Source organism: Xenopus tropicalis, chromosome 9, assembly GCF_000004195.4.
Source record: "Xenopus tropicalis strain Nigerian chromosome 9, UCB_Xtro_10.0, whole genome shotgun sequence".
NCBI lineage: Eukaryota > Metazoa > Chordata > Amphibia > Anura > Pipidae > Xenopus > Xenopus tropicalis.
In genome coordinates this window covers 6804183-6815283 of record NC_030685.2, presented here as the reverse complement: position 1 = coordinate 6815283, position 11101 = coordinate 6804183, and the positions used below count along the sequence as shown (strand labels likewise).

The 11101-nt window shown below is 40.4% G+C and overlaps 1 protein-coding gene across 1 annotated transcript; it reads left to right on the top strand.

The window, feature by feature from the left end:
• The first annotated feature begins 740 nt into the window (after nucleotides 1-740).
• Nucleotides 741-8589, top strand: LOC101732506 (perforin-1). The gene is made up of 4 exons (XM_031893503.1): nucleotides 741-763; nucleotides 2950-3510; nucleotides 6198-6570; nucleotides 7759-8589. The coding sequence occupies exons 2-4, from the start codon at nucleotides 2960-2962 to the stop codon at nucleotides 8482-8484; spliced, it is 1650 nt and encodes a 549-aa protein (XP_031749363.1). The 5' UTR covers nucleotides 741-763; nucleotides 2950-2959; the 3' UTR covers nucleotides 8485-8589.
• Nucleotides 8590-11101: the final 2512 nt, after the last annotated feature.

Sequence of the window (11101 nt, the reverse complement as noted above, 5' to 3'; positions counted from 1 at the left end):
CACACAAAATCTGAAAGTAAAATACCTAATCTAATAGCTGTTGAGATCATGTAGAAGTCCACAGCAGGTGTCCTTTTTACACCTGAAAAATCGTTCTTTGCCTCGTGGTTTTTGGGTTTCTTTGACACTGTCATTTGTGGGAAAATATGAAAAAGTTGCATTGTTCCCATTTGGTCTTTTTTAAAAGGCTCTTTTAATCAATCACTTGGCATTCATGCTGTCCGCGACTTTAGTTGTGGTTTCAAAAACCACTAAAAACCTTGAATAGTCGAATTTTAATAAATCTGCCCCCAACTTTCACCCATAGATAAATACACTTCTAAAACTTTCATAGAAAGTGGGTGATCCATGAAAGACATTTGACCCTGGGTTGTTACCTAGTAAAGCACATGTTCATCTTCTCTTCTTGAAAGACATAGAGAGTGCTATTCCAATATTTCCGAACTATTTAATGTTTTGTTCTGCAGTTTTCTGAAGTTTAAGAATCTGAACAGTTATCTGGTTGCTGGTAGCATTTAACATAACTTACATAACTTTGAGGTTTTTTTTACCATGTCAAGTTCATGTTCTGGTTCCCCAATTTTTGAACGCATTATCCTCCTTTACATCCACATAGATTAACTTTTCTGTCCAATAGGTTCATGTTTTTTTTCTAGAAGACAGTTGACTGTCCGACCCCTCCCACTGTGTATATAAGTCATGATGGAGCTCCTGTCTCTTCCTTATCCAAACAAAGTGGTAGCGACTATCCTACAGACAGCAGGTAAGTACAATGGTTTAGCCCACCACCATCATTAGGGCTGGTTCCTTGTGCCTGAGACGACTTTGGGGCAGATTTATCAACGTTGGAAATTAAAGCTCGCCACAGTATAATTTCCAGACTCTCTGTTCATTCCTATGGAATTTTTGGAGGTGTATTTATCAAATGGTGAACTTTCACACATTGATAACTGTGACTCTAAAAAACCCAAATGAATGAATAGAGAGTCAGAGATTTTAACTGTGATGAACTCTAATTTCACACTTTGATCTTCCCCATTGGGGCCTGTTCATTACTGTTTGAGCCCTCAGGCAATTTTCAACAAAACCCTGTATAAGTTTCCAAACTCATAATGGGTTTCGTGACAAAAAAGCTTAGCAATTTTCCCCAAACGGGTTTTTGGAACAAAAGAAAACTTCTGCGGCTTTTTAAACTCATGTAGGGTTTACTTGATAATTACTCAAGCCCGAAGGCTTGAACAATAATAAATTGGCTCCCAATGGGGCTTTTCAGGTAGTAAAGTTTAGCTTGAACACTCTAAAGGCCTTGCATTGTTCATGTTGACTTCATAAGACAGTTCAGGTCAGGTAGTATCGTGGTCCCTCTCTGTGAGACGGAGCATGGGTGTCACATTAAGCGGCACCTCGACGATCAAATAACAGTTTGTATGAAAACATGTCCAGTTAGAAAAAAAAAGAACAATTTATTATTTTTCTTACAGTGAATACTTTGGTTGAACAATAGGATGCATGTGTTGCGTTCGTTTTAAAAATCAAACTAACTTCAAGTGTTAATTATTGCAATTTTTGAAATATTTAGGGGCTGAATTAGGTCGGTAGGTTAAACAAGCATTCATAATAGTTACCATTAGATGTGCAGAAGCTCAGATTTACCTGGAACTATTTGCTTGATGCCAGAAAGGAGCTTGTCCACCTCTTAACTTGCATTGGTGACTTGGTGGGGTGTTAGAGATCAGGACTACCTTAGCTTTAAAGGGCACCTATCAGAGGAAAATTGTTTACCCCAGTGGAAGTGCAGGTTAATAGAGCCCACACTCTGGTTGGGGGAAACACTACCATTTTGTGCAAAAAATGCTCCTAACGGGCACTATGCCCCCAGCAACAGGAGGGGCTCCCAGTGTGGGCGGCCATGTTGTGTCACTAACATGCAAATGGTACTTAGTGCCCCAGTTTGCTCATTATGTGCCCCAGCCCTCCAGGGCCAATTAATATCCAGAATAATCCTCCAATGAGAATCCCAGCTGATCTGTATAAATCCGGCTCCCTGTTCTCTGTTCCTGCAATTGGAGTTGGGAGCATTAAGCACAGTTTCCCAGCACTGAACAAGTCTGTCCTTTATCCCCATGTCTGATTCCTGTGCCATATAATGAGGGGAAAATGACATAATTATCTCTATATGTAAGGTACCAGCAAGGGGCCTGACACAGTGCTGGGAATCAGCATTCTCATTGGTCAATGCCTTTGCATTTATAATGAAGTCTTTGGTCAGTAGAATTCTCATTGATGAATTTTCTTGCATCTGTAATTACATTTTCAACTACTTTAGTAAAACTTGGGGGCATAGTGGGTCAACATTATGGTTGGGTTTACAATCCCTTTAAAGGAGACATATAGCATAACTAAAAATGTTGTAAGCAGTTATGAATAATATATGGTGGGCTAAAAATGATCATAATCTTTAAAAATGGCCCCTTTATTGGTGCTCCCTCTAGATCCTTTCATGTCCCTGTCTGTGTTTCAAATGAGGGGTGGGAGTGTCCTGCCAAAAGCACAGTAGGAGGGGGAGAGCCAATCACAGACCTGCAGTCACACAAGCAAAGACAGGCTTCAGTTCCCTTCTAGCTGCTGATTGGTTCCTATCCTACAGTGCAGTGTTCTGAGTGACACAGGAAGTAAGCAGCAGGAAGCGACACAGATGGGTGGGACTAGTAGGGTTTTTGCAGAAATGTTTTTTTTGGTTAATTCACCTCCTAAAAGCTGGAGCGCTTAACACTTTTTTTTAAAGAAAATAGACAATTGGAAAACAAATTACAGAAAAAAATGTGCTAGGCACAATCACCCAACCAATCACGCACGTGCTTGCATTTTCCCATAGTCTATTGGTCCTGTTTGCCATTAGCCTTAGACCCCCTAATTTTTTTTACTCTATTCTGTGCTTTTATTTTGTAGGTGATCGTCCATGAAACTAAACATGCTCATTCTCTTCACTCTCCTCATTGCCTTGCCCAAGTCATCTCCCACCAATCTAGACCCATTTAAATATGCCTGCAAACCTGGTAGTCCTGAGGAATGCAAGAAAGCCTCCTTTGTGCCCGGTCACACATTACTGGGACAAGGCCTAGACATTGTGACCATGAAGAAGACTGGCGCCTTTCTCCTTGACATGCAGATATATCAAATGGCCAACAAAACATGCACCTTGTGTGAGAACCCATACAATAAAAAAATCTTGGAGAAACTGCCAATATCCATGGTGGACTGGACACCTCAGGCCGCTTGCACCAGAAACATTGAAAGTAGCTTAATGAATTCCAAGGTGTCTTTGGCTAACAAAGAAGCTTCTAATGTTCAGAATGACTGGAAAGTGGGTTTAGATATACCAATCAAAACTGTGACAGTGCATACAGCCCTGGCTGGGTCTCACTCAAAGTTGGCTGAGTTTGCCCAGAGCAAAACCATTACTGACCAATACAGCTTCCTCTCCCACGAGCTCAGCTGTGCCTTCTACAGGTAATAAATCAAACAGATCCAATATAACCATTAGCAGGGAAAGTCTCAATATTTAAAAAGAACAGTAGCACCAAGAAACAGTGCCCTAAAACATTTTACAAATAATTATCTGTTTTTTAAAAAAAATAATATGCATTATCCAGGCTTTTTTAAAGGGACACTAAACCCTGCTGCACAGCGCTGCTCAACCAAACGTTACTCAGCTGTTGCTGGGCTACAAATCCCAGAATAATGTAACATATAATGAAGGGTGAGGCATGCTGGGAGCTGTAGTCCAGCAACATCAGGGCTGTATTCTTAAAGCAATATTGCACAATAAAACTTTCCCAGCTCTCTAGGGCCCGCATTGGCAGCATTAATATGCAAAAGAATCCTCCAATGAGAATCCCAGCTGATCTGTATAAATCTGGCTCCCTGTTCTCTGTTCCTGCAATTGGAGTTGGGAGCATTAAACACAGTTTCCCAGCACTGAACAAGTCTGTCCCTTTATCCCCATGTCTGATTCCTGTGCCATATAATGACGGGAAAATGACATCATTATCTCTATATGTAAGGTACCAGCAAGGGGCCTGACACAGTGCTGGGAATCAGCATTCTCATTGGTCACTTCTCTTGCATCTATAATTAAGTTTTGGGTCAGTAGAATTCTCATTGGTGAATTGGTTTCCGTTTGTAATTATGTTTTTCATCAACTTCTATAGAGAACTAGGGGGCGCAGTGGGACAGCTTTACGGTTGGATTTAGTGCCACTTACTTATAGTTGAAGTTTTATTTTATTGTCCAATTCGGATTTTTTAGCGGTCAAAGTTGCCGAAAAAAAAAAGTTGCGACTTTTCTGAGATTTAATATGCGACAAAACTGTGACAGCTCCAAAAATGTTAAAATACTCCATTTTAAACTTGTAGATCCTGTAGAAGTCAGTGCAGATGTCCCGCCTACAACTAAAAAAAGTTGAAAAAGTCACTACTTTTCTATGATGTTTTCCCACACGTGTTAGTTCCGTTTAGATAGAGGATAGAGGTTTTTTGAATATTTTGACACTGGTTTTTGTATGACATCTCGAAAAAGTGCTTTTTCAGTTATTCAGACATTGGTGGAAACCAGTTTATTCCAATTTTTAACAAGAAGAAAATGAGGATAATTAGAGTTTTACTAAATGTGCCCCTATGTGTTTGACCTATTGGCCTGGAGGTTTGCTGGTCCCTTTCCAACCTGAGTTTAATAAAAAAAAAAAAACTTGTAGATGATAAAAAGAATATGCCAATGTTTAATAATAGACTATTACAGGTATCGGACCCCTTATCCGGAAACCCGTTATCCAGAAAGCTCCGAATTACGGAAAGCCCGTCTCCCATAGACTCCATTATAATCAAATAATTCAGAATTGTAAAACTGATTTCCTTTTTCTATGTAGAAATAAAACGATACCTTGGAATTGATCCCAACTAAGATATAAATAATCCTTATTGGATGCAGAACAGCCCTATTGGGTTTAATTAATGTTTTATTGATTTTTTAGTAGACTTAAGGTGTTGAGATCCAAATTACGGAAAGACCCCTTATCCGGAATACCCTTGGTCCCGAGCATTCTGGATAATGGGTCCTATACCTGTACTATATAAATCTATCTATTTGGAATCGGTGTGTTTATTTATTATTTTATTTTGGCCAAACTTATTGCATTTAAAGGAGACATATCATGTGAAAACTAAGAATGTACCAATGCAATATACTCCTCTAAACATAGAGGGATTGTGCTTTATAAAGTTGTGTTTCAGAATGATTTATTGAGAAATTCCACCAAAACCTGACTAGCCCCGCCCATCTGTCTCACTTCCTGCTGCCTCCTTTCCTAGGCTGTGCAGTGGAGGCAGCGGCACTGTAGGATAGGAACCAATCAGCAGCTAGGCTGACCCGATAGGGGACTGAAGCCTGTCTGTGCTTGTGTGACTGCAGGGCTGTTATTGGCTACTCCCCTCCTACTGTGCTTCTGGCAGGGACCATTAGGACACGCCCACCCCTCATTTGAAACCCAGACAGGGACCTGAGAGGATCTATAGAGAGCTCCAATAAAGGGGCCATTTTTACAGATAGGATTAATGTTTAGTCCATAGCACCATATAATCATAATTGCCTACAGGATAGAGGGTTTTTTGTTTATGCTATATGTCTCCATTAAGTGTCTCCATAACATGCTCAGGGGTTTGCAGCATTTTATACCTAGAAGGACCAAAACTATGTATAAGCTGTAAAAGTCAGCTCAGATGGATTGATTTTGCCTTCTGTTGAGAAGAACATAACTCTCTGCAGGGGAGACAAATACATTTCTAATGGCAGTTAACACTGGGGCACTTTTATGAATGCTCAAGTCAAGTAGACTTCAGTTATGGAGATCCAAATTACAGAAAGATAGCCCATTATGTAACGAACAGAAAGTGGGTTACGTTTTGGGTGGATTAGGGGAGTTGTGGGCACAAATTGTAGGTCAAGGCATGGCCTAAATTGTCCCATTTGCAAAGCGTAGATAGAAATAAGACTAGGTTTGATGTGCTAAATTCCTCCGACATTAATGGGTTTCATAATCTGGTACAGATCAATTATGAGGATGAATTGTCATTACTGAATATCACTTGATAAAGGATACAACATAAATTATTTATTGCATATCGTGTTTTTTTCATATGTAGATTCCGTCTATCTTTCGAGCCCCCACTCACCGAGGATTTTACTAAGTCCCTGCAGCAACTCCCTAACAACTATAAGTATAACAAGGAAGAGTACAGGAAGCTGATAGCTAAGTATGGAACCCATTACATTGTGCAGGCCATGGTAGGAGGCAAAGTCTCCGAGGTGACTGCTCTCAGGACCTGCCAAGTGGCCATGGAAGGCATGACATTGGATGCAGTGAAGGACTGTCTAGGTGTTGAGGCAAAGATCTCAGCAGGTTTCCCAATAATCAGCCCTTCCATCAGCAGTGAATTCAGAAGATGCAAAGAAATTGCAAAAACCTCCAAGCGTGGAGACAACTTTCATTCAACCTTCAATGAAAGGATCTGGGAGGTGAGAGAAATTATTACCAAATGTTGAAAGACGAACATATTAAGAAAGGTTTACATTTCACTGTAATTGTAATGTTCACCCACATATTTCATTTCTTCTCATTGCCCTTTCTGTAGAATAATTAAATGTTCTTATGTATTCTGATATCTCTCCACTTTCTCCTCTCTTCTGTGCTCTCACTTGTGGCTTTCATCTGTTCTTCTTGTTCCACTGACTTTGTATTTTTTCCTGCATTATTTTACTCTTCTGTTTTTTTGCTTATTCAAGTGTTGATACTGCTGGTCTGGGCTTGTTTGTGTATATAACAATGTGTGTCCATTGCTGTCGATTGAGTGCAATGTTTGTGGGTAGGAGATTGTGTAGAGGGGCACAGTTGTATAAGCAGATGTGTCTGTGCACAAAGCAAACCTTAATTCCACCTTGCCTTTATTACTACATAAGAGCATAGTAATTTAATAAGTCTTCATAGCAGGAATTTTGTCACCTTCGGTCAGGGTTGGACTGGACCACTGGGGCCCGGTGGCCCAGACCTGATCCCTGTAGGGCAGGGGTTGAACGGGTGGTGGGGTGTGAAGGCCACAGTGGGGGCCCATTGGGGGGTGCTGGGGATTCTGTGGCAATAGCCTTGGTGGGCCCTGCACCCCCCAGTCCGACCCTGCCTTTGTTCATCCAGTGCTATAACCATATGGCTTGGCTTTTGAAGTGAATAGGATGCTACTTGACTAAATCTTGACCTAGATACTGGATTTGGTGCATCCCTATTCTTTAATGCATTGTTAGTTCAACCCTTAAGTTAAGGTCCCCATACACGTTGAGATTCGCTCGCTTGGCGAGATCGCTCTGGGGCCAAACGATCGAATTATAAATATTGGCGGCAATGGGGCAGTTGGTTCGAGGACCGCATCAACGAGCTGATGCGGTCCCAGATCCGACTGAATTTTCTAACCTGGCCGATTGATATCTGGCCAATTTCAGGCCAGATATCGGTCGGGCAGGCCCCTCGTTTCTGCCCCTACACGGGCTGATAGGCTGCTGAATTGGTACAAGGGACCGATATTGGCAGCTACAATCGGCCCGTGTATGGGGACCTTTACACATATTAAAAACAATGCTGGATTGTAGAGCCCAGGAACTTTTGCTTTATATTTGTTTTGTCGTGTACTAATGAAATTATCTTACTGTTTACAGGTGAAGGGAGGAAAAGTCACTTTTGATCTTCTTAACACTGAGGGAGGAAAGGGGTCTCGGGAATTTGAAGAATGGATGAAGAGCCTTAAAACTGATCCAGATGTGCTGACTTATTCTGTAGAGCCCATACACGAACTAGTGAGAGTCAATGGGCCTAAAAAAGAAAATCTCAGAATTGCAGTTAGTGAGTATATTAAGGAAAATGCCCTCACTAAGAAGTGCTTCTGCCCAAGATATTCCCCCCCAAGTCAGGGACCTGACTGCTCCTGCACTTGCCCTTTAACCAAATACATGAATTCAGACTGCTGCCCGACAAACCAAGGAATGGCCAAAGTTTCACTGAAAATCCAAAGAGCACAATGGTTGCCTGGTGAATTCCTTTCAGCAGCAGATGGCTATGCCATATTCATGTACGATGGCAAAGAGGTCCGGACACCTACAGTCTGGAACAATAACAACCCCATTTGGAATAGTGAGTTTGAGTTTGATCTTGTTCAACTCAGTCAATCAAAAATGTATACCATAGAGGTGTGGGATAGGAATATAATATTTTCTGATAGATTCCTTGGGAGATGTAACAAGTTACTGAAATCAGGTATTTTAGAAGATACGTGTTACCTCGGCCACGGAAGTATCACCTATACAATTACAGCAAATTGTGTTCCTCATCTTCAGGGGCTTTACTGTCAAGATTATAGCCCTGTGCCACCTAAACAAAATCCATAGCCTTCATTTGAATCCCCGTCCACAAATTAACTGCATGCTATTTAAGTTTAAGGGGGCACTAATTTAGTATATTATAGATAATAGAAAATCTCATAAGACCAGGAAGCAAAGAAAGATCTTCCATTTGATCTCGACGGCTTTTAGATCAGCGGTTCTCAACCTGTGGGTTGGGACCGCTTTGGGGGTCGAACGACCATTTCACAGGGGTCGCCTAAGACCATCAGAAAACATATTTCCAATGGTCTTAGCAATAATTTTATGGTTGGGGGTCACCACAACATGAGGAACTGTATTAAAGGGTCGAGAACCACTGTTTTAGATGGCATCTTTTTCCTTCCGCATTTGTTGGAGTTTTGGCTCATAATAAATGGTGGGGAAAAATAAAATCTAATTTTTTTCAGCAACAAAATTAAGATTTTTGTGTCCCTCAGAGTTGTGGCAATCATGGATGGCCACTAATATCATGCTTGTAGATTATATTGTAGGTGGGTTTCTAATAAAGATACTGATTGAATAGAGGTCTAATTGTGCCTCTGGGAAGGGTAATGAGAATGGAGGGAAATTTAAACCAAATGGTTGGGCTCATCAGGGTGCTCTCTGCTGCCTGGACCCAAATTGAGACCCTACCAGGTAGGAGACTGTCTAAATAGAATAAGGTATAAAATGCAATAGACTATAAAAATGCAATCAGCGAGTTTACTTCAGCGGCTATTATCGCAATGCTCCCTCGCAAGCAATATGGCAATGCTTAGGCTTCTTCTGTTGACGTGACATTATCATGATATTTGGGATTACTCCCTGTTTCTTAAGATAATGTATTCTTTAAAGTATTGAAAGCTAAATAAAATATATTCAATGTAAAAAGTCTGTACTATTGAATGCATTTATATCTAAAGCTATCTACTAGTCAGGGTAAAGTTAACAAGTCTAATACTTAGATAGAAATTTTTTACTGTCAAGAATTTAACATTTTATTATTGAACCAACAAATGTATTTTTAGCTGTAATATTGGTGTGTAGGCGCCAGTAATAATATAAATAGCAAACAGCACTCCATACTCAAACAAAACATCTATGAGCTGACAATTTATATAGTCTTTATTCTAAATACAATGACTTATCTGTCTCATTCTTACTTACTATTTCCTGGTTACCTCTGAGGAAACTGTCCCTCACTCTAATTTATGTAAGTATTACCTGGTTACCTCAAAGGGCAATCTCCTCTACTCTCTCATTTGCTCTGTTAGTACTTCCTGGTTACCCCACAGGGCACTTTCCCTCACTATCTCATTTGCTCTGTTAGTACTTCCTGGTTACCCCACAGGACACTTTCCCTCACTATCTCATTTGCTATGTTAGTACTTATTGGTTACCCCACAGGACACATTCCCTCACTATCTCATTTGCTATGTTTGTACTTATTGGTTACCCCACAGGACACTTTCCCTCACTATCTCATTTGCTATGTTAGTACTTCCTGGTTACCCCACAGGACACTTTCCCTCACTATCTCATTTGCTATGTTTGTACTTATTGGTTACCCCACAGGACACTTTCCCTCACTATGTCATTTGCTATGTTTGTACTTATTGGTTACCCCACAGGACACTTTCCCTCACTATCTCATTTGCTATGTTTGTACTTATTGGTTACCCCACAGGACACTTTCCCTCACTATCTCATTTGCTATGTTTGTACTTATTGGTTACCCCACAGGACACTTTCCCTCACTATCTCATTTGCTATGTTTGTACTTATTGGTTACCCCACAGGACACTTTCCCTCACTATCTCATTTGCTATGTTAGTACTTATTGGTTACCCCACAGGGCACTTTCCCTCACTATCTCATTTGCTATGTTTGTACTTATTGGTTACCCCACAGGGCACTTTCCCTCACTATCTCATTTGCTATGTTAGTACTTATTGGTTACCCCACAGGGCACTTTCCCTCACTATCTCATTTGCTATGTTAGTACTTATTGGTTACCCCACAGGGCACTTTCCCTCACTATCTCATTTGCTATGTTAGTACTTATTGGTTACCCCACAGGGCACTTTCCCTCACTATCTCATTTGCTATGTTAGTACTTATTGGTTACCTCACTGGACACATTCCTTCACTCTGTCATTTGCTGTTCATACTAACTGGTTACCTCACAGAACACTGTACTTTACGCTCTCTGATAATGCACTAATTATGCCTAGTTGTTCTCTTGACTAGTGCTGCAATCTGCCTGGTCTTTTACCAGCCTGGCCAGTAAAACTGATGTTTGATGCCAATGTTATTAATAGGAAAAAACATAAAAACATAGGAAGAAAATCTATTTTACAAAAAAGTTTCCAACCCTACTCTTGTACAGGTATGGGATCCATTATCCGGAAACCCATTATCCAGAAAGCTCACAATTATGGAAAGCCCATCTCCCATAGACTCCATTTTAATAACATACTTTAGATTTTTAAAATTGATTTTCTTTTTCTCTTTGCTAGTAAAACAGTACCTGTACTTGATCCCAACTAAGATATAATTACCCCTTATTGGGGCAGAACAGCCCTATTGAGTTTATTTAATGGTTAAATGATTCCCTTTTCTCTGTAATAATAAAACAATACCT

Excerpts from the sequence above, each read along its gene's own strand:
- LOC101732506 (XM_031893503.1), top strand. The coding sequence starts at position 2,960 with ATGAAACTAAACATGCTCATTCTCTTCACTCTCCTCATTGCCTTGCCC. Across the intron at positions 3,511-6,197 it reads CTCAGCTGTGCCTTCTACAG|ATTCCGTCTATCTTTCGAGC; the intron begins GTAATAAATCAA and ends TTTCATATGTAG. Across the intron at positions 6,571-7,758 it reads TCAATGAAAGGATCTGGGAG|GTGAAGGGAGGAAAAGTCAC; the intron begins GTGAGAGAAATT and ends TACTGTTTACAG.